Genomic DNA, 24,450 nt, shown 5'->3' with positions numbered 1-24,450 from the left:
GCCAAATATGGAATTAAAGTGTTCAAACTCATACTGAGAAAGGCTACACATGGAACCTAATTGTATATTGCGGTAAATCGAGGGAACATAAAGTCTCAGAAAAGGTAGTACTATCTTTAGCAGAGGGTCTTTTCAATGAGGGCAGGACCATGTACACAGATAACTATTACACACGTGTTCTACTTGCACTGCGAATGCGTAAAAGAAAGACACATTTAGTAAGGACATTAAGAAGTAATAGAAAATACTAACCAGCATCTGATTCAAGTCAGCCTGCTTCAACGCCAGAGAAGCAAAAAAACGTGCGTCCATCTGCACGTAAAAGGAATTTACCAAATACGCCCGAACCCCCTTCGATGTCCGGACAATCGAGGCGTACGGTCAATACCAGAACGAGACGGTGGATTATTTCTTTAATATGTTCATGTACGATTATCAAGAGTACGACATTATTTTTTTGTTGCGCAGACTCTCATAGGCCGGTACGCTACGGACGGGCTCGCACGAGCTATGTGCGAGTATCTCGCGCAGACCCGCAGGCGCCTTTTAGAGCAGGGTATATTAACGTCGCCATTATCCTGTGACGAACATAATGCGCTCGCCGAAGCGAGACGAGCGCATAATTATTCTTTACGCCGCCCGCCGCCGCAGGACTCTGATGAGGACGCCGCCGGGACGGCACCCACGCGCGTCTGTGCGCAGACGACGCCGCCTAATATTAATATTATAAATACACAACATACGATGCCGCAACCGCAGGCACAGTCGGCGCCGCTCTCACAAAGAGACTAAAATGGAAGAACTGTGTTGAACACGTAATAAAAGAGGAACAAAAATTAAACAGGCTGGACGACAGTATAGATAAAACAGTAGACAGTTACAGTATACAACCTCAAAGATGTGGAAAAATGTTTCAGGCCTTATAATTATTATGTTTTATCTGATGAAGAAGAGATTTCAAACCAAACAATAAAAATAAGAGGACCCGTCGTTTAGATGACTATTTTCTTTAAGCACCTGACCAGAAAATGAAAAAAAAAACTAAACTTTCTTCCAATGTTGGCCGTACATGGAATGAAGGAAACATTTCATATATATCAACAGACAAAGATGATGGAATGGACGCTGATATACTAGTGAAAATTTAATAGTTCGAAATCGAATAAAAATAGAAAGTAATCCCATCCCGGTCTCACAACATTGGAAAAATGCTAAATATTTATTAAAAATTCGTGCTAAATATGACATCGAAAACGATTCCAACATTGATCTTCAGATAAAGGATATTTTATATAACATAACAAAGGAGATATCCAAGGAAGGTAGTAAAAACATTATAGTTATAAAAATTATGTTCCTTTAGTTTCTTAATGCGATGACTTAATTAGTAATTAATCAACTAACTATCGGATTCTAATACCATATGTTTATATAATTAGGTAATGTTTCAGTTATCCACTAGTATAAATACTATGTTGCATTGTACAAAGTCAATGTTGTGCTTTTTGTTGAAGACCTTTTCACAATAACTAAAATTGTGAAACGAATAAATATATATTTTTTTGATGAAATGGATCATCATAAATTTGAAAGCTTATCCATTGATACAATTGAACTTTTTAATGTTTGTGATGAAATAGAAAGTAATGATTTAAACAACTCACTTCGATGGGAACGTGTGATTGAGTATATTTAATAATAATATTTTTTTTTCTCTATTCGCATTTCTATCAGTTAAATAAAATAAATCGACCATCCCTAACTAATAATTTTATTAGATTTTTCCATGATCGATTCCAGGGTCGCGGAACCAAGAGGAAAGCAGATGTTGATATTAACTCTGTTGACATCAAAAGAATAAAATCTGGATCTAACATTGATCTTTTACGGTCTTCACAAGAGCCATCAACATCGAATGAAGTTAATAATTTTAACACGAAACTGATGTATTTGAAATGTTTTCAAAAAATATTTCGCTAGTCATCTAAGGAGCAATGCACACAAAAATAATGTTGAAATACAACATTCAATAAAACCCAATGTTAAGATAATTGAGACTGCGTTCGGTAATCAAAATGATTTACAGTTTGAGACACAAGATTTATTTCTTGCTTCAAAATTACATACAATACTTACATAAATAAATCTATAGGTCACACAATTTTAAAAATAAATTTTATTTTATATGGTGAATTTTTTCAGGAGACATAAACAACCCTTTTGCTTCCCAATCAATGAATGTTATTTGTTGTATTGGTGAAGGTTTAAATATATTTTATTTAACTCTCACGAATTCTCTAATAAACTATAGAAATTAATTCGAGAGAAAGGATAGTGGGTAAAGTTTCAAAAAAAAAATACATTTGGATATGATTTGAAATCAATTTAATCCTTTAAGAGGAAATCTTTTATTGAGTTACCGCATGATATAATAAAAAAGCTGTTTGTTATTAATGTTAAAAACACTGATGACGTCTGTTTTAAGTGGGCACTATTATCTGCTTTATTTCCAATACATAAACATTCGGATCACCACACCAAATACAGTCATAAAGTTCGGTAGTATTCAATTTCCAGTTTAATCTTTGGCTAAAAGAGACCTCAATTTTCAAGGGCAAAAAACATATTTAAGAAAAGTGTTAGTAGACTAATTAGGCTACAAATTCAAAAAATGTAAAGATAAAAGACATTTTCTTACCAAAAACCAGATATTCGAGCTTGGCGGGCAAGGTACCTACGACGTCTAAAGGAAAATGATGACTTGGGTGCGAGGAAAAAACCAGTCATTTATGTAGATGACACGTGGATACATTCCCACTATACAGTGAGCAAATGCTGGCAAAACAACACTGATGCATCTGTATGCAACGGATTCGCGAATGGGGCTGAGCTCATATACAAATGCAAAAGCAACTCGGGAGATTACCATCATGAGATGAATACCGCAAACTTTAAAAAGTGGGTTCTTGAAAAGTTAATTCCGGATTTGCCACTTAACAATATCGTGGTACTAGATAATGCACCGTACCACTCAACTCAAATAGAAAAACCACCCACAAGTGTGGCGACGAAGGAGCCTATACGTCAATGGTTATTGGACTACAATATAACATTTGATGAAAGAATGAGAAAATCGGAAATGTATCACTTATTACATATAAATAAGCCCCCAAAAAAATATTTGATTGATGAACTTTTTAAAGAGCATGGCCACGAAGTAGTTTGTCTACCACCATACATGTGTTACCTCAATCCAATTGAATATATTTGGAATTTTATCGGCTACCCATTGTAGCCGATAAAAATATCAACCAGTCAGAAAGGGAAATAGAAAAGTTAACAAGAGATGCAATTACCAGCATAAGTGAGAGCGACTGGAAAAAAGAAGTCAACCATGTGGACAGACTTCGACAAAAGTATTGGGATGATGACCTCTTACAAGAGACAAATGAATCACAAATCATTGTACATTCATCTGATACCTCTTCATCAAGTGAAGATTATAGTGAGACTGAGGACGAAGAACTATCTCTAGAAGGCATAAATCTCATCATCACTTAGTAGTGACGAAGATTAGATATTGTAAATAATAGATACGAGTAAAATAAATGTATAAACTTAAACATTGTATTTTTATTCATTACAAAACGTTACCTTCCTTCACTTTCTGTGATACATAATTAAATAGTATTCTATTGTATTCAAATAGTGTAAAAAAAAAGATAAAAAGCAGCATCATCCCTGAGTAACATAATAAATTAGGTTAAAAAAAAACAAGGACGAAGCCGCGGCGGCTGCTCGTTGTGTTCGCTTTTTTGCGGACGGTACAAACACGCCACTGTGACGTCACCGCGCTCAGGTCCCAACTTATCGCGCACGGGTTGTACGTAGATACACGTAGTATCTATAGGTGGCGCCTCAAACTTATTGCGACGCGTGAGCTCGTGCGCTGTTGTTAGTGCGGTGTCGCGGTCCTTCGTCGTGGGGTGCGCTTGCGCAGGGGGCCAATACAAGATTCAGCTCAACAGTAGTGAGTGTAGAAAGTCTACTTCACGTTAGAGGAAGAGAGTCGAGAACCGATCTGGGAATTTGTCCACGACGAGGCAGAAAAAGGTATCCAGGCGTACGGTCAATACCAGAACGATAGGTACACAGACGGTGGATTATTTCTTTAATATGTTCATGTACGATTATCAAGAGTACGACATAATTTTTTTGTTGCGCACTCTCATAGGCCGGTACGCTACGGACGGGCTTGCACGAGCTATGTGCGAGTATCTCGCGCAGACCCGCAGGCGCCTTTTAGAGCAGGGTATATTAACGTCGCCATTATCCTGTGACGAACATAATGCGCTCGCCGAAGCGAGACGAGCGCTTAATTATTCTTTACGCCGCCCGCCGCCGCAGGACTCTGATGAGGACGCCGCCCGCCGCCGCAGGACTCTGATGAGGACGCCGCCGGGACGGCACCCACGCGCGTCTGTGCGCAGACGACGCCGCCTAATATTAATATTATAAATACACAACATACGATGCCGCAACCGCAGGCACAGTCGGCGCCGCTCTCAAAAAGAGACGAAAATGGAAGAACTGTGTTGAACACGTAATAAAAGAGGAACAAAAATTAAACAGGCTGGACGACAGTATAGATAAACTGTGTTCCACTTGCACTGCGAATGCGTAAAAGAAAGACACATTTAGTAGGGACATTGAGAAGTAATAGAAAATACTTACCTAACGAAGTTACTAACACCAAACTGCAAGCATTTTATCTCAGAAAACCGTAAGTGCAACTTTCAAAAATCATGTCTTCATCCGCCACTACCGCCTTGGCCAAACTCAACACTCGGCAAAAAAACATGGGTCAAATTGGGTGACCTAGAGCTGAACAAGCCATACAAAAGAGATGAGGTGAAAAGGCTCCCCTTAAAGTTTCATGCATCCAGGATGCAAACCATAGTGCACCTGGAAAATGGGTTCACTCTTACACTACCTAACCGCTTCCATGACCTAAGTGAAGATATGTTTTAATACAGTCACAGACACACACACACACATTGAAAATGCAATAAATAAATCACCATGTATTTTTTAATTGCAGTGTGTGTGATTGAGATGAACAATAACCTAGTGAACTTATACGACATAATGCTAAATGAGAGCAAGCAAGAGTGGATTCAGTATATATCGACCAACAGACTATTGAACTTGTGGACACATGATGTACCACTAATAAAACTACATGGAGATGTAAACTTAATACTCACGCAATTTTTTTTTTTTTTTTTTTTTTTTTATAAAACAGGGGGCAAACGGGCAGGAGGCTCACCTGATGTTAAGTGATACCGCCGCCCATGGACACTCTCAATGCCAGAGGGCTCGCGAGTGCGTTGCCGGCCTTTCAGGAATCGGTACGCTCTTTTCTTGAAGGACCCTAAGTCGAATTGGTTCGGAAATACCTCAATGGGCAGCTGGTTCCACAAAGTGGTGGTGCGCGGCAAAAACTGCCTTGAAAAACGCTCAGTTGTGGAACGGCGGACGTCGAGGTGATACGGGTGGAATTTCGTACTCTGCCTCGACGTCCGATGACGAAACTCAGCTGCAGGTATTAATCCGAACAACTCCTCTGAACACTCTCCATGGTAAATGCGGTAGAAGATGCAGAGAGACCCCACATCTCTACGCAACGCCAAAGGATCAAGCCGCTCGGAAAGGGATTGGTCGTCGACGATTCGAACCGCTCTGCGTTGAATACGGTCAAGTGGAAGGAGCTGGTACTGGGGAGCCCCCGCCCAGAGGTGAGAGCAGTACTCCATGTGGGGCCGAATTTGCGCTTTATATAGTTGCATGCGGTGGCCCGGAGTGAAGTACCGTCTCGCCTTGCTGAGCACACCAAGCTTTTTGGAGGCTAATTTAGCCTTTCCCTCCAAGTGACCGCGAAACTGAACGTCGTTCGATATGTCAACGCCAAGTATTCCAATGCTGGCTGTGGCTTTAAGAAGAGTGTTTTCGAAAAGAGGAGTAGCGACAAAGGGTGTTTTTTTAGCGGAAAACGCGCAAACTTGTGTCTTCTTGGGGTTAAATTGGACTAGGTTTAGTCTGCCCCAGTCTGAGACTCCACGTAGAAGAGTTTCGACTTCAGACACAAGTTTGTTCCGGTACTCATCGACAACTGCCCGAGAAATACCTGCCCGGCCAGTGTAAAAAGTATCCCCAGTGCTGTCATCCGCATAGCAATGAATGTTGCTAAGTTGCAACATATCATTGATATGCAGAAGAAACAGGGTCGGGGATAGAACACAGCCTTGTGGGACCCCCGCGTTCACGGGTTTAAGGTCGGAGCATGCTCCGTCGATGACGACCTTGATGCTCCGATCAGCCAGAAAGCTGGAGATCCAATCGCATAATTTCTCGGGTAGCCCATAGGCTGGAAGCTTCGAGAGCAGTGCTCTGTGCCACACCCGATCGAAGGCTTTCGCTATGTCCAAACTAACCGCCAGCGCCTCCCCCTTGGACTCAATTGCCTCTGCCCATCTATGTGTAAGGTATACAAGAAGGTCACCAGCCGAACGACCACGACGAAAGCCGTACTGATAATCGCTAATCAGCTGGTGGCCCTCTAGATACCTCAAGAGCTGGCAGTTAACAATGGATTCCATTATTTTGGAGAACAAGGAGGTTATGGCTATTGGGCGATAGTTGGACGGATCAGAGCGATCGCCTTTTTTAGGGATCGGATGTATCGAAGCGGTTTTCCAGCACTTCGGGACAGTGCCAAGCGAGTACAGGTACCGGAAAAGGCGCGTTAAGACCGGAGCCAACTCAGGAGCACAAGTACGCAGCACAATTGGGGGGATACCATCCGGCCCGCTCGACTTATGAATGTCCAAGGAAGATAGTGCTCTGCGGACAGCACGTTGCCGGAATGTGATTTCCGGCATCGAAGAATCACACCGCGAAATGGTCGGAGGTGATCTTCCTCGGTCATCCAAAGTCGAGTTGGACGCGAAGAGACAGCCTAAACGGTCGGCCTTCTCCTTCGCAGTGTGGGCCAGCGAGTCATCCTCCCTGTGCAGTGGTGGGATAGCGGGCTGACAAAAATTCCCTTGGACAGCTTTGGCGAGAGACCAGAAGGCTCGAGTCCCTGAAGGGAGTTGGGCCAATCTCTCGCCAAATCTGGCAATGTGCTCTGACTTTGCCTTAGTGATTTCCCGTTTGAAGGACCTGGAGGCTGAGTTATATGCTGTTTTAAGTTCGCTGGTATTGGCATCACGAGATTTCGCCGCTTCTGCCCATGCCTTAAAGCATTCTCGCTTTCGACGCGAGGCCGCCTTGCAAGAACGTTTAAACCAGGGCTGAGACTTGCCACCGATCGGCACCGCAGAAAATGGAATAAAGAGTTCCATGCCCTGCAGAACCACTTCGGCGACAGAGGCGGCGACGGAATCTGGAGCTTCCGGCGAAAAGCACATAGGCCCCCAAGGGTAGGACGCAAAGAAAGACCGCATCCCGTCCCAATCTGCTGACTTATAGTGCCAAATACGGCGACAACCCATAAAGCGGGGCCGTGAAGGGCGCGTAGATGGCACAGTACTCCGGACCACACAATGATCTGATGAACCCAATGGCGGGTCAACAGAGACTTGATAGTTCTCCGGATGTGAAGTCAGCAGAAGGTCCAACAAAGAGGGTTTATGACCATCCACATCTGGTATTCGCGTAATCGCAGGGACCATTTGTGTCAGGTCGTAGGCTAAAGCAAAGTCGTGAAAGGATCTTCCCGCGTGATCGGTAGTTTCAGAGCCGAGCCAATCGGCATGGTGGGCGTTAAAATCGCCAAGTATCACGATTTCAGCGGTAGGAACCCTTTCGAGCAGGGAATCTGTAGCCATTTGGATGTGCTCAATGAGTCGGTCAGTTTCGGTATTTCCGCTATGGGACCTATACAGGCATGCGTAGAATCGCGGATGGTCATCGCAGTCTACGCGCAGCCAGAGGTTAGATAGGTCCCTTCCTTCAAGCGTCCCGAGGCGACGAGAACAGATATCCTCTCTGACGTACACGCAAACTCCAGCCCGCGGCACAAATGAATGTTCCAATTTGTACCCCGGGTAGGAGAGGTAGGAAGTATCAGCCGGGGAGGAAATCTGAGTCTCGGTAAGAAAGAGCAAGGCCGGCTTCGCAGTCTCTAAATGGTAGTGGACTGCGTTGATATTGGTATTGAGCCCCCTAACATTTGTGAAGTCCACGGCGAGTGTGGACAGGGGTGCCTTTGTAGGATTGCTCCGTTTGCCCCGAGAACGATTAATGTTCTTATTACCGAGCGCAGAATTGCCCCCCCCAGAATACGAAGGGCAGCCTGTGCGTCCACCACCGGGCGCAGAGTGTCCCGGTGTTGGACGCCCAGAGGGGGATTCTCCACCGCGAGCGCGTGTGGTACCCCCCTGGGGTAATTTCTGTTTTTTTTTCTGCACCTTCATATTTCTTGTAGGGGGGGGGGGGGGTGGGCTCCGGGAGTCTCTCTCACCGCACGAAACGCGAGTACAATAAGGCAAACTTATTGCATCACTTCACGCCGGTTTTCTGAGAGACAGTGGTACTGCCCTCAGAATTATACCAAGCTAGCAACTTTGGTGATATAGAAGTGTACGCGGTGATCCAGCTTTGGGATCTTATTGCAGCGCAACAGGAAGACAATTTAGGTAATATAAATGTGGATGTGATCGAATGGATTCAGCATTTGAATGAAACCCCAAGCGAGTGTTTCACACAAAACTTCACGGAACGAATAAGTAACCTACTGATAAACACATTATTGAAGTAATGTTCTACACTTATCTCCGCAATAAATCCAATTGACTTATCACTTCCAAAAATAACAAACAGTCTTCTCAATGATTTAAGCAGCATAATAAAAATAGAAAAAATCGAAGATTTCAACATTGGTAACAGTGATTTAGAAATGAGTGTTGCTGATTTGTGTACAACACATTATGAAAATGATGATAATGAAACTAATTTAGATGAACCGAAACAGAATAAAGAAAATATGCTGGACATAAACAAAAATCGCCACCGATGTTGAAGAATTTTTCATCCACTCTTAACAATAGCAGCAGTACTCGTGATAAATTAATTAACTTGTTGACTCCAATTTCTGATAATAATAAGAGTGAATATAATTCAACTTCTATAACTCAAGACGATAATAAATACAGTTATTTAAATCTACAAGATGAATGGGGTGGTCTTTTAAAGAATAAAAAAACTAGTCATTATGCCAAGAAAGACCCGGATATTGAAAATAAACACAAGAGACCAAAATCCAAAAATAAAATAGGATTATTAATTAACGGTAATTGTTTGAAGCCGTTACAAATGAAAGAAGGAGTAGTGAAACTGAGTAATAAGTGTCCTATTGATTCAGCTCTACACTGTGTACTTATCACTTACGTCGATCGATTTACCTATCATAACTACATAGATGAAAACAACTCAGACGTATTTGAAATTATAAAATTAATTTCGAGCAAAGGTATAAATGCAAGTGTCTATCGAAAAAGAGCAAATATCATTCTTCGATTTAAGCAAATCAAAGATGGTATAGTAGACTGCAATTTAAACTTAAGCAACACAATTACCCAAATGTTTACAGGAGTGCCTTCGTTAAGGCCTCCTACGCACTGGCGACCATGGTCGCCGCGACCTAGCCGCGGCGGCCAGTGAATTCTGGACTTTATATGGCAATCGCTATAGCCCCTACGCACTTAGCGGCCAGCGACCAGCGGCCACCGTTGGCCGCGGCGTCCAATTTGATGCCACGCGACCAGCGACCAATCGTGGCCGTCGAGAACATCACTTCTGTATTAAAATTCATCAGTGCTACCGCATCGGCCGCGGCGACCAGACGTGTAGCTAGCTACAGAGTGATTATTTTACAATGGCCAATTTCGACACGGAAAGGTTCATAATTGAAGTTGAAAATAGAAGAGGTTTATGGGATTTAGCATCAAATGATTACTCCAATAAAGATGTTAAGCGGCAGTTGTGGCTTGAAGTGGTCGATATATTTGGCGGTGAATCCATGGAAGATAAAGAAAAGGCAGAACTTGGTTAGTATTTTATTTTATTATGCCTAAGTAAATTAATAATGCGATGAACTACAATAAACGCAGCAGGTGCTGTAGTAGCATTCGACACGTATATGTGACATGAGTGATTTTTTTTTAAAGTTGTTCCGTTCATTCAAAATCTAAGAAATTTTAGCAAATAGGTAATTGTCAAAAGTATAACTATTTTATTTCTACTATTTTTCGCTTTGCACATGAGTTTTGACAATTATTTGCTAAAATTTCCCAGGTTTTCGTAATGATTGGAATAACTTTTTAAAAAGATTACTCATACCGCATGTGCGTTCGACGCCATTTTGTTTACGGCGCGCAATGGCGGCTCGCGGCGAGCACCCATATATTTACAAATTGTGCCAGGGCAAGCGACCATCGGTACTGAAGTAGTTTGCGAATATATCTCGATATTCGGTTGATGTTCTATTTGCTCTATTAGGTAAACATGCAGGTATTTCTAATAAAGCCTCTGGTACAGTTAACGTGTCCTTGAAATCATATCCGTCTCTTTCTCGCACAAAATTATGAAGCACACATAGAGCTTTTATAATCACAACTGCAAATTCTTTCTTGACGTTTAGGGGTCGGTGAAGAATCTGCCATTTATTGGCTAATATTCCAAATGTACATTCAATATAGCGGCGGGCACGGGATAGTCGATAATTAAAATTAGTCTTTACATTATTCAAGTTTCTCCCAGCATACGGTCGCATCATATGTTCCGATAGTGAAAACGCCTCATCACCCACTAAAACGAACGGCATTGATTGGCCATTTTCTTTGATGGGGTTATTGCTCGGAATATCGAGATCATTATTTAAAAGCCTATGATAAAATACAGAGTCTTTGTAAATTGACGAATCACTGCATTTGCCGTATGCTCCAATATCTACGTAAAGAAATTTATAATTTACATCACATATTGCAAGTAACACGATTGAAAAATAATTCTTGTAATTGTAATAAAGAGATCCCGAATGTTGTGGTTTGATAACTCTAATGTGCTTGCCGTCGATGGCTCCGATGCAATTAGGAAATTGGGCGTATTTTTGAAAACCTTCAGCCGTTTGAATCCACTTATCTCTGGTCAATTGTGGCATCACAATTGGTTTTAATATCTCCCATATTGCTTCACAAACATCAAATACTATTTCCGATACTGTAGGAAGCCCTATACGGTATTCATGACTTATATGAGATAAAGAACACCCAGTAGCCAAATACCTGAAAATAAAATTCACATTAATAAACATAATATTAGTTTTGTAATATGTACTACATTTATTTATTGATTTACAGGCATTACTCTCCAAAAAAGATGGAAAAACCTTAGAGACTGTTTCACAAGAGAGCTGCGCCGTCTTAAAGATGTCAAAAGTGGTTCTGCTGCAAAACGTAAATCACAATACACCTATTTCAACCAATTACTGTTTTTGAAATCAGTGCTGGACACAAACGCAACAGAAAATAGTCTCGAAGAGGCAAGTCAAGAAAATGAAAGTGCAAGATCTTCTGATCTTGAGACTCAACAGTCTGCATCAAAGTCGCTTAGAACAAAAAGGAAGAAAAAAATACCAAACGAAGAATCCGATACAGACCCTCTAATTTCAGTTCTGCATAAGACCATAGCGACTACACAGAATGATTCAAATTGTGACAGACTGTTTCTTTTATCCCTCCTCGAAAGATTTCAAACAATCCCTGCTGCAATGAAGACCAAAGCGAAAATGGAAATCATGGAAATTATAGAAAAATACCAACCGAACTGTACACCTACAAATCGACCGAGTTATTCAGGTTATTCTACTACCAACAGGATATCAGATGATTCAAATTACAGCGATACTCATACTCATTATTCTGATATTTCTCAAAATTCAGAAATGATAGACCTATTTCCCAATTTGAATGATTAATTGTTCACAATTGCCATTTTTTAAGTTATGAAAATACAAATAATTTGATTATCTACTTCAGTTTTTTAATATTTAAAAACATGTTATAAGCAAGCCCTTTTCCTCTCCTTTTCAAAGTCGTAAAGTAGAATACTACTGAACAATAGTTCATAAATTTTTTAAAGTGGCAAAACCTTGGTCAATGAATTATACAGGTTGTTGTGAAAAACGCAACAGTGGTGGTTTAGGGTGATTCAGAATCAAGTCTTGTATAATTCAAATTTACAAAAAAATCCGTTTAGCAGTTTAAGTAAAAAAAAGGCCCTATCACATTATTTTTATTTTTCCTGTACACAATACTCCATTCCGAAACATCCTTTAAAATATATCACGTATTTTTTAAACATTCTGTATTTAAAAAAGAAAAAGCTTACCTTATTGTTATTACTAATTTTTCTTCTGCTGGAATGCATTTCCGATAGTTGTTACCAGTTCCAGTAATTTTTGGTTTTATTGTATCCAGTAACAGGTTAAAAGTATTCGTTGACATTCTCATGTAATTAAAGAATCTCTTCTCATACATTTTTAAATCCAAAAAATAAGTATAATATAATCCTTTAGTCTTTCTCTCGCAAAGTAATGGATGCACCCAAAACTGTCTTTTACGTGAAATCTTCCGTTTTCGTTTTCGTAGTAAATACACAAGCACAGTTAGCGTGATTATCTTCTGCACGTCCATCTTGACACATCCTTGGAAGTCGACTGCAAATTTTTCGGCCGTCCACATGTCGCGCTTGCCTACGCACCGGCGACCATGGCCGCGGCGGCCTGGCCGCGTCTATGGTCGCCAGTGCGTAGGCAGCCTAACTGTCAATTCAACCTGTTTGAAATGCAAAAAATTAAGCTCATTGATTCTACCTGTGATAGATACACATCTTGAACCATTAATTAATAATGGAATACAAGAACTACAGCAATCCGTACTCAAATACCTAGAATCACATGTACGGCGATGCCATACTTGTAACACTACAAATGATCTTAACTTTCAACCTGGGAATCATCTATGGATTGATATTGAAGTTCTATTCACGAGTTTGTGCAATAATAATACCGTTAAAAAGGTTTCAAATACTGACTTTTCGTTATTACAAATACCCGTTGAATTGGAGGTATTAAATAATACATATATTTTGATTGGCGCCAAAGAACATATTTTTTTCAAAGCCACTGGTCATTACCGACCGTACTTACGTAGAGCAAACAACAAATGGGAACTTCATGATGGAATCTCCAGCAACTCCAAAAAAAAGTAGTACCTAAAAAAGATTTAATAAAAAAAAGAAAAATACATATTTTATTTTATGTAATAAAATAATTCATAATATTATATTTAACTGTAAGAGTTATATAACACAGAACTATTGTTTGTTAATTTTTTATAATTATCACTAATAATAAATTGTCTTTTCTTATCAAGTCGTTATATTTCACTTATGTATTATTCTAATTAATCATAAAACTGAAATACTTACTATAAAATAAAATGGAACGATTTTCAGAATAGATTTATAGTAATTGACAACTGATAACTTTAGCTGAGCAAGCAAGACATTTGTTTCGGGTAATTTATTACACTAACAGGACAATTTTTTTTTTAAATAATTGTAATACTAAGTACTGGCAATGTGAGTAATTGCGTTAATGCATATATCGTTAATGCGGGATTTTTTTTGCGGAAGTAGTACAATTAAATTGCGTGAATAGAATTTATTTATTTGACTAAAAAAGTTTTAGCATAACGACCAATATAATAATTTCACTTGATTTCGTATATTTTTGTTAGTTTTTTTTTTTTTCATAACTCTGTTATTTTAGAATTTATCCCGTAGTCCTTAAATAAAGTGGAGTAAAAAAAATTTTTTTTGGTCACTACAATAAACTACAATCAATTTAGCACCTGTTTCGAAGTTTTTTATCGAATTATTTGTAATATTTCCTGCTTTGCGCGGTATTAATTATTTTTTCGGCGCAATTAATGATACTACAAAAAAATAAAGTATACTACATTTATGAGCATCGCTTATAGTTTTTGAGTCGGTGTCTTTTTTTGCATAGTTCCGTTATTTTAGCATTTATTCCGTAGTTTTTAATAAAGTGGGGTAAAAAAATTTTTTTTTTGTCACTACAATAAACTACAAACAATTTAGCACCCGTTTCAAAGTTTTTTATTGAATTATTTGTAATATTTCCTGCTTTGCGCGGTATTAATTATTTTTTCGGCGCAATTAATGATACTACAAAAAAATAAAGTTTACTACATTTACTAGCATCGTTTGTAGATAAAAGTAAATTTAGAAAAATCAAGTTTTTTCTAAAGCGGGTTCCGGCTTGATGGAGCTCTGCTTTCCTGCTCACTGACTCGGAACTTAACTCGTCCAATCAGTATAAAAACAGAATCTGTAGCTCGATTGACATATCAGGCAAGTGATGCAGCACCATATGTTGTTCATATACAAACAACTCAGCAAAGTCCTAATGATAATGTTACAGTTCAACCTTTTTCTTTTGGTCTTTTTTTAAAAAGGAATTCTATCCACAACATTGTTAAGGTAAAAATTTTGAAATACATCGTCATTAATGAGGATTGCAAGTCGGGGAGAGGGGTAGGGTTATCACCCTCTACCACTTCCACGCGCCGGAAAGAGTTATTAAAAAAAAATTAAATAAAGACCGTGAAAAAACCATTTGTGAGGAGGCATACAATGCAAATATAAGAAATGCATTTCTGGGACCACCAGCACCGTGCTACTCAAGCAAACTATCGGTCCTTCTAATCCTTACGGCATTATAAATGACTAGGATTATATAAAGGACACAAGGGAGTCCTTACTTGATTTACTTTTAACAAGCATATTTTCTAACAATAACATTTTGCAAAAAGAAGAAATGACGAGAGTAAGAAAGAGATACTTCGCACACCCAGAAAATTTATTGCTTGCAACAGCAAACCATTGCTTCTGTTTCAGTTACTAAAGATTAACTTTAACGCAACAGCATATGATCTTTTGAATTGGCAGGAAAGTTTTACTGAACCCTATTAAAATCTGTAACCGAAGATAAAATTAGATTGTTTATTGAGCAGAAAGGAGAAGGAGAACTGGATTTACTACGCCTACCTTGTCACACTCAAGCAGTAGAGAGCTGTTAAACCGGTGACCGAAGTTTCAGCCACTGTATGCGATAAAACATCGAGAGCCCATTTCCATTTCCCATTCATAAAAGCCCAGATAGATTCGAGGAAAGCGATGCCAAAATTCGACAGCAAGAAGGATTTTAACGGCACCTAAAGTAATACTTTAAATAATAATTTAGCTAATTAGAATTGATATGACTTTATTTTAATATTGTCCTATTAAGAAACAAAAGATTCTTATAGTTTTCGGTCTTTATATTAAGAACAACAGATCGTTGCTGGTCAATATGCTATGGCAATTTTTTGACTATATTTATTTAAATTTCACATGACTCCGGAGGCAGAAGATTCATTCCGAATGCTATCAAACTCCATACTCTTACAGTCACCATTTAGCACCTTTTCGTCACTGTGCTCCTAAAAAAACCACTTCAAAACTTTTTTTTCTTCATACTACACATGTAAGTGTCTATATCATATCAGAGAGTCCACTGTGAGAATTTCTCTCCTTTCCTACAGTGTAAGAACACACTACAAAGACACCAAAAACCGCTGCCCAGCCACCGTCCCCACTTGCGCTATGTGCGCAAAAACGCGTAAAACGGGTGAATGCAGGCGGCTTCAGAGAAGCAGAATTTATCTCTCGTCTCGGACCGGTGGATTGGCCACCAGACCGACCGAAATCTTCGAGCGACTCATTCAAAATTGATGTTTACGGAATCTTTAAAAAATAAATGTTGTGATTGGTTCTACACAAAAATAAGAAAATCCTGCAATTCATGCCGAACACATCCGTCGCGAAAGGGCTCGTGATAACAAACGGAGAGAACTGATGAAAAGAAAAATGGAGACTGATGTAGATATGACAATGTTCGCTAAAATAAGAGAATAATTCCACTAGTCATTTGCAAGACCCTTCTGTTTGGCTTTTACGTAACAACGCATGCGTCTTGTGACCAAAACAAGCTGCCGTCATAATTTGACTTGTAACTTTTATATTTTTTCAGTGTTTATTTGAAGTTTGTTTATTGTTTTTAGATTTGTTTTAAGTTATTCAATTTTTTTATGCAGTCCGTGACCCAATGTTGTGATGGCACGTCGAACGCGACCCATACATGTACACAGTGCAACAAGTCATTCAAATCTTTTGAAAGGCCTCAACATACACACCAGAAAAAAAAAGGAAATGTATTAGCCAAAACAGTTCACCTTTAGACATCCATCCTATTATTCCAAGTGCGCCTACTTATGTAGCCAACGATCCAACTCCTATCCACACATATATTAGCCGTATGAAAAATAGTATACCCATAGTTAAAAGAATCCCTCGAGGAGCTCGAATAACCGTTGCTACGCATTTGTCACAATTAATCCAGAAATGTTACATAAGCAATTGTACTCAAGACTGGCAGAACCTATTTTTATTTTCAGTGCATAGCGCTTTTACAATTGAAACTATTTGATGTAACCTTATGGCGTTTGACATAACATTGACAGAATGCGTGCTGAAAATATCGTCAAAGAGGATGTTCAGAGTTATTATATTGATAAAATACATATAAAATAATTAGGAAGCATTAGAGCGCACGTTGCAAGATTTCCGAAACAACCAAAACCGGTTTGGCGTTGCAATGATTTTTTGATTATCAGTTGATTTTTGCCAAACACTACAAATATACCACAATCAATGCCAGCCGACGAACTGAACGCATGTTTAGTCATTCATTTTATGGAAACGCTAAAATTAAATATAAACTTGCGAGACGAATTGCAGAACGAGCTATCTAGAGAAGCTTTTTCCAAACAATTGCTCGATATTGGTAATGGCAAAATACCTGTCGACTCATCGTCTGGATACATCACATTCCCTACCAATTTTTGTCACTTTACTGAAACAAAGACACAACTCATCGAGGTTTTCGCACTTGATGTCAACGAAATGAATTTCCAGATTCAAAATAAGATTTATTCCGTTACTAACCAAAATGATTTTGTCAACTATCCAAAACGGAGTCCTCAATTAGCTGGAATTGCCCGGATTACCACCTTATAATCTGCAACTAAAGATCGGATCGGTAATCGTTATGTTGCAGAGTATAAACCAGCCACGTTGTAATGGCACCCGCCTTACGGTGAAGAAATTAATGAGCAACGTCATCGAAGCCACAACTTTGAAAGGGAAGTATAAAGGCAAAGACATTTTGATTACACGGATTCTTTTTGTCAAAACGACATGCCATTCGACTTTAAACAGTTACAATTTCCAGTGCGGCAAGCATTTGCAATGTCGATAAATAAATCTCAAGAGCAGTCGCTTATTGTTTGCGGCATTAATTTTAAAAATCCATGTTTTCTACATGGCCAGTTATGTCGCCTGATCCCGCGTCGCAATAACAACAAAACTATTTATATATGCGCCAGAAAAACAAACAAAGAATGTTGTATATCATAAAGCAATAGAATAATAAACACTTTTGTTCAGAAATATTTTTTTAGTTAATTATACCAATTCGAAATCAATATTCATAGTCAAGACTGGACAACGTCAGGCGGGTCAAATAATAATGATAGTAAAATGTTGCGACATCACCAAAAACCAGAAGAAACCGATGATAAACAATAGATATTCGGTAGGCAAAAGCTAGTCTTCTAGGATCTTGTGTCTTTTCGTTTTGCAGACAGTTCGGTGGTAAACGGCTTAGTTTTGCTTATACAATTTTAATTGGTGTTGGGAATTTGAAATTCCCTAATTCATTCAAACTAGACTTCATGAAAATTTGAATAACGACTATATAGAGTCGGACGAGGAATTGACAGACATGGAGGAGGAAGAGATTACTACAGAAGAGGGTTACGTCTCTATGCTCGCAAATCTTGCGCAAGCTCATTCCTTAGTACAGAGTACTGGAAAAATCTCACAAACTATTTCCTTAAGCGTTATCGAAAAACTTATGATACAAAACGTCTTCAAACACGTATTTGAGGAGAAAGCTGCTGCTATTACATATTGAGGCTCCCGAAAAAACAGAATGTGTTCGAAAACAACTGACATTATGGTTATTTGTGTGTCCTCAGTTTACAGAGTGTTACAAAGAATACAAAGAAAATTAAATACTACAATCACAGATGAGAACGTCTTAATTGAAAAATTAGCTAAACGCTTCGATGAAAAATCACAGAATTCGAGCATTGTTGAAGATGAAGATAAATTGTTTTCATTAGTTGGCGAGTTTAAAAAAATTAATGTGCAGTATAAATTAGATGCTAAGACAGAAATACTTAACGTAATTAAATACTTTAAAGGGATGACAAATCACATATATCCTGCGAGCAGGGGATATTCATCACAGAATTCACCTTATGATTACCGTGGACAATATGGTTATAATACTGGCCCCTCTACCTCTCCATCAGCGACTGGCCCCTCTACATCAGCGGCTGATGACCAAAACTCTCAATTTGAAGGCCTTTCATCATCTTCAGTAATGTCTGATGAATTATTTTCCAATATTTTTAATGAATAAAAATTTAAATAATTGTTATTTATTTTTCGAACCTCAATGTTACTGCTAGTCTTTCTTCTGCTTGGATACTTCTCCTCATGATTGTGTCTTCACGTTTAATTTTAGACCTTAGTATAATATTAATTTCATCAAACGAAGACACTGACATCCTAAAATAGTTGAAAAATTTTTCTTCATCACTTCTAAGTTCCATAAACAAATGATGGAATTGTCCCTGTTTGTCTCTTAATTCCAAAATTGGATGAACCCAAAATTTTCTCTTTTGACGTCGCCGCCGTCGTCTCCGCTTGAGCAGAAGCAGCAAAAGCAGTGCTTCCTCGTCAGAATCCATGACTAGACTGCGGTAGAAATTCAACTGCTCGAGCGGTTGCTAGAGACAGCTCGAGCAGTCAACAACCGACTGCTCAAGCAGTCAACGCCGACCGCTCGAGCGGTTTGTGTACGTCGGTCAGCCGTTAACTGCTCGAGCAGTCCGTGTACGCCCGCTCTAAATGTCGACATTCAATGGCTGATGCCAACAAACCAATCTATGACAAAAAGGAGAAGTATTTGAACAATATAAATAGTCGAATATTGAGGATTCATCACACATTAAATTGTACTTTTAATAATTAATTGATATTTTTACTATCTTGAATATCATCAAGAGATGAATGCCGATTCCTTTGAGAAGTGGTTTAGGGGGGTCTTGCCAAAGCTAAAACCAAATTCCGTAATTCCCTACCACTCCAGAAAACTAGAATCGCTGCCTAAAATGCCTTGGACTAAACCTAGAATACAAGAGTGGCTAACAAGCAAAAAATATTTCTTTCGAAGCAACAATGGTTAAAGCTACTCTTATAGACATTGTACGGTACCACAAACAAGAACATTGCGATAATTATGTTGTGGACGAGATGGCAGCGCAGCATGGGATAATTGTTTTACGTCTGCCCCCATACCAGCTCAATCCCATAGAGTTGGTACGGGCGCAGGCTAAAGGACATGATGTAAGAAATAACAAAACCTTCAAAATGTCAGAAGTAAAAAAACTTTCTGAAGAAGGACTTCAACATATCACACCTGAAAAATGAAGTAGCTGCATTTCTCATATAATTAAAGAAGAAGACAAAATGTAAGGTTCGACCACATGATCGACAATGTTTCAAACAGATTTATAATTAATGTCACCAAAAGCGATAGTTATAATAGTTATAATAATAATAATATAGGTTTGTTTTATGTTTTTATATGATGATGAATAAAAACAAATTATGTAATAAGCGATATTTTTTATTTTTATCCAAAGATCTGAAGAATACCCTGACTTTTTTAATAAAATACTATGGACCGATGAGTCCCGATTCGAAAGGGCTGGAGTGTTCAACCTTCATAATTATCATAGCTGGACCATCGAAAACCCACATTTGGCAAGTCAAACTCCAAACGCGCATTAGTGTCAAACTTTGGTCTGGGGTAAACAAAGAGTTAATTGGACCCTTTGAATTACCCGCTAGGTTGAATGGCCAGGAATATTTAAATTTTTTGCAAAACAATCTTTGTGAATTGTTAGAACCTTCATATTCGACGAGTAATGATTTTTCAACAAGATGGAGCGCCCTGTCACTATACAATACAAGTAAGAGAGCATTTGAATACCACTTTTCCAGATAGATGGATTGGGCGTGCAAGGCCGATCGAATGGCCTGCGCGTTTTCCAGATCTTAACCTCATCGACTTTTTTGTTTGGGGATTTTTCAAAGAGCTGGTTTACGCGAAAGAAACCAACAATGAAATAGAATTAAGGGTCCGTTCACACAGACCGGCTCGGAGAGGAGAGCAGATTTTTATCACGTTGGAAACAGTGTTTTGAGTGATTGTAGTAAAGTTTATTTTTGCATTTGCACCTTTTTTGTCATTAAAAATGCCTGAACGCGCTTCGTGTGAAGTAATAAAAGGAGCCGACCGGCTCCGCTTGCGTGCTCTTTCTCGCTCGCGCAGCCGATCGGCTCTGATTGCGTGCTCTTTCTCGCTTGCGCAGCCTGTCGGCTCCGATTGCGTGCTCTTTCTCGCTCGCGCAGCCGATGGGCTCCGATTGCGTGCTCTTTCTCTATCGCGTAGCCGATCGGCTCCGATTGCGTGCCCGCTGCGCAGTGTTGCCAACTTAGTGGATATTCCACTAGATCTGGTGGTTTAGATATACGTTTTAGCGGGCGAATTTTGGTTTTAGTGGCTAGTGGATTTTTCTAGTGGTTTAGTTTGTTTCATTCAGTGGGATGCTACGACATTTAACCACTAGCACGATTGATATCTTTATAGGAAAAGACGAAAACATTTACCTTATTAAGGAATATTTTGTCATTATGTAGGCAACTCTGTAAAATTACGTTGGTTATTCTCGGGAATTTCCCGAAACAAGTTTATAAATTTCTTAAATTATTTTGATTATGGACTTTATTCGTATGACTAATAGGTCAAATTTGATTTGAATTAATGAGATTTGTATGTGTTCGTTTCGTATGCATGCACAAAAATAGAAATACACAACACAGATACTTAGTAGTTTTGGTTATCCTATGCATCGGAGTGTTTGTTTGCAATTCAAGTTTAGTTTATTTTTAAAACAAAATGCCAAAAGCGCAATATACGCAAAAGTTCCGGGATTGTTGGTTACGGGACTCCCAATTAAAGGACTGGCTGCAAGTGGTAGAAAGTACAGCTGGTCCAATTGCAAAGTGCAGATTATGTGGCTCTGTATTGAGAAATCATTACGGAGATTTAAAGAATCACGGATTATCGAAAAAACACTTGCAAAATTCAAAGGTACGTACGTAACTAATATAATATAAATTACGATGTGTCAAAAATTTATTTTAATATAGTTGTATTATATTATAAATAAGTTTTAGTGGTCTATATAGCCAACATCAACTTTCAAAGAATAAGTAGGCCCATTTTAGAGTTCCGTACCCAAAGGGTGCCAACGGGGCCCTATTAATATGCCTCCGTTGTCTGTCCCTCCGTCTGTCATCTCATAAACCCTAATAGGTAGAAAGTTGAAACTTCCACAGAATATGTATTTCTGTTGCCGCTATAACAACAAATAATAATAATAATAAATGAAAGGGGGCTCCCAAATATATGTAACTATAACTGACTGTCAAATATTAGCGATTACAAACTTAAAAAATTGCGGTTGGAAATTTGAATCCGTCATTGGATTTTTTTTCTTGAACTCTACATGCGCGAGTCCGACTAGCACTTGACCGGTTTTTATTTTACATCTGCTTGTATATATAGTTTACATTCCGTTTCTTTTACAGATTATAGCTACGCAACCAAAGTTGCCTTTTAAACGAGAAGGCGTGGGAAAAAAGAAAGAAGAAGCTAGGCTAGCATTATTTACAGCAGCACATACCAGCCTACGTGTAGTAGATCATATGGGAGAAGTGGTGAATCACATGCACACAGAGGACGAAAAAATTCATTTACATAGGACAAAATGTTCTCAAATTATAAAAAATGTGCTATCACCCCATTTCGCTGAAAACTTAAAAGAAGATTTGAAAGATCAACCCTATAGTTTATTGATAGACGAATCGACCGATATTTCCGTTCACAAATATCTGGGAATAATAATCATTTATTACAGCTGCAGTCACAAAAAAATAATGTCTACAGTGAAATTAGTCTCGAGAAATTTTTGCATATGTAGTGGTGTGTATATTACTCAGATCTTAGAGCGCGTTTCCACTATATCGTTCTGGCCTATACAAAAATGTTTCGATATCCTAACATTACTATTTAATATTATACTTATCCCTAGCAACACTCTGATTTTTGTTATCAATAAAAACAAGTTTTTATTTAAAAAAAAAGGTTTTGACTTTATAAAAAAAAGGTGTGTGCGCGATTCACACACGATAGAAGTGAAACTTCAAAGAGGAGAGACCGATATATATTTTTTTTTCCTTTCATCTAGGTTTTTAAAACTCCGGGGGGTCTACGGGGGGGTCAAAATTTATTTTTGGCCTAGGACGCACCGTTTCCGAGATATTTCAATCTAAAGCAAAAAATCGTCACTTGATAGTGGAAAGTGGAAACACGCACAAAACCAGAATAAACCAGTTTACGCTGTCCGCAGGTGCCACGTGCAGTCCGGCGTCAGTCGCTTGGTACTGTTAGAACATAAAGCACACATTTCATTCAAAAATTATAATTATTACGTTAATTGTTAAATTTTGTATTTGTTGATTGTTGTTATTGTTTGTTATTATTGTTATAATATTTGTTGAAGTGTTTAATTTGTGTGTAAGTGTTGCAACTTTATATTGTTAATTAAAAATGGCTCCAGTGTTAAAACATGGTCGAGGCAAGCCTTTGACTTCTCAAACTAAAGAAGTTTTGTACTGTTTGTACAAATATTTCGAAAATGAGTGTAATAACAACCCGAGCAGTATTATGACTCCCACTCAATTAGTTGCTAAATCAACGGGAATTTCAATAGCATCCGTCAGAAAGGTAGTATCAGAAAGCAAATGTCGACCTTCAGATCAGGAAGTAACATTTAAATCTCCTAAAAAGAAACCGAATCGTAAACCTACAATAGTAATCGATAACTTTGATCAGCAAGTTATCAGAAGAACAATTCATGACTTCCACATCACAAATAAAGAAATTCCCACTTTGAAAACTTTGCACGCAAAATTAAAAGAAGATATCGATTATAAAGGTTGTGTCAGCACGTTACGAAAACACGTCATGTCATTAGGTTTTAATTGGAAGCAAACAGAAGATAACCGGAAACTTCTTATGGAAAAACACGAAATTAGATACTTGCGAATTAATTATTTGATGAAAATTGCTGAATATCGTGAACAACGCCGACCAATTGTTTACACCGACGAAACATATATACATACATCACATACCCTCTCGAAATCTTGGTCAGATGGAAGCACTTCAGGTTTGAAGCAACATATATCGAAAGGCAACCGCTTAATCATTGTTCATGCCGGTGGTATGGATGGCTTTATACCAAATGCATTGCTTATGTTTAAAGCCAACCAAAAAAGTGGAGATTACCACGACAATATGAACTATGACAACTATTCAAGGTGGATTCAAACTCAATTAATACCCAACTTACAACCAAATAGTGTTGTTGTTGTTGACAACGCACCATATCATAACTCAATACAAAATCCTGCACCGAATAGTAATTCTAGAAAACAGCAAATGATTGACTGGCTGACATTGCGAAACATTGAGCATTCATCCACGTTGCTTAAGCCTCAATTATATGAACTGATTCTGCAAAACAAGGCGAGATTTGTAGAGTACAAGATAGACGAAATATTACGACAGCACGGTCATACTGTGCTGCGTTTACCACCATACCATCCGGAGTTTAATCCTATAGAAAATATATGGGGGATAGTGAAAACATATGTCGCAAAAAAGAATGTCGCAATGAATATGAAGGTTATAATGTCATTAGCTGAAGAAAAAATGAACGCCATAACTGTAGAGGAATGGAGAAAAGTTTGTCTGCATGCTATTGAGGAGGAAAACAAATATCAGGGTAGAGACGCAGCTTTAGACACAATATCAGAACGAATCATAATTAATTTAAATAATTCATCTGATGAAAGCGAGGATGGGGATGATTGTGATATGCCTGGGGTTGATGAATTATTAGAATAAAACATTTATGGCCGGAGAACACCTAA

At 38.5% G+C, this 24,450-nt stretch overlaps 2 protein-coding genes across 2 annotated transcripts; one reads left to right on the top strand and one right to left on the bottom strand.

The window, feature by feature from the left end:
• The first annotated feature begins 9,664 nt into the window (after positions 1 to 9,664).
• LOC125058220 lies at positions 9,665 to 12,456 on the top strand. Its single transcript, XM_047662264.1, has 2 exons — positions 9,665 to 10,112; positions 11,424 to 12,456. The coding sequence occupies exons 1-2, from the start codon at positions 9,941 to 9,943 to the stop codon at positions 12,038 to 12,040; spliced, it is 789 nt and encodes a 262-aa protein (XP_047518220.1). The 5' UTR covers positions 9,665 to 9,940; the 3' UTR covers positions 12,041 to 12,456.
• LOC125058201 (protein ALP1-like) lies at positions 10,110 to 12,806 on the bottom strand. Its single transcript, XM_047662240.1, has 2 exons — positions 12,454 to 12,806; positions 10,110 to 11,348 (listed from the first exon to the last, which is right to left on the bottom strand). Exons 1-2 carry the CDS (start codon positions 12,804 to 12,806, stop codon positions 10,472 to 10,474), a joined length of 1,230 nt encoding a protein of 409 aa, XP_047518196.1. The 3' UTR covers positions 10,110 to 10,471.
• Positions 12,807 to 24,450: the final 11,644 nt, after the last annotated feature.

The sequence above is a fragment of the Pieris napi genome, chromosome 18, assembly GCF_905475465.1.
Source record: "Pieris napi chromosome 18, ilPieNapi1.2, whole genome shotgun sequence".
Classification (NCBI taxonomy): Eukaryota; Metazoa; Arthropoda; class Insecta; order Lepidoptera; family Pieridae; genus Pieris; species Pieris napi.
The sequence above is the reverse complement of the archived record's forward strand: the minus strand, read 5'-3'. Positions and strand labels throughout refer to the sequence as shown.

What these genes read in the sequence shown, in the direction of transcription:
- LOC125058201 (XM_047662240.1), bottom strand. Translation starts at nt 12,806, where the DNA reads ATGTGGACGGCCGAAAAATTTGCAGTCGACTTCCAAGGATGTGTCAAG. An exon ending in AAATTAGTAATAACAATAAG is followed by an intron (nt 11,349 to 12,453) that starts GTAAGCTTTTTC and finishes TTTTATTTTCAG; the next exon opens with GTATTTGGCTACTGGGTGTT.
- LOC125058220 (XM_047662264.1), top strand. Translation starts at nt 9,941, where the DNA reads ATGGCCAATTTCGACACGGAAAGGTTCATAATTGAAGTTGAAAATAGA. An exon ending in TAAAGAAAAGGCAGAACTTG is followed by an intron (nt 10,113 to 11,423) that starts GTTAGTATTTTA and finishes ATTGATTTACAG; the next exon opens with GCATTACTCTCCAAAAAAGA.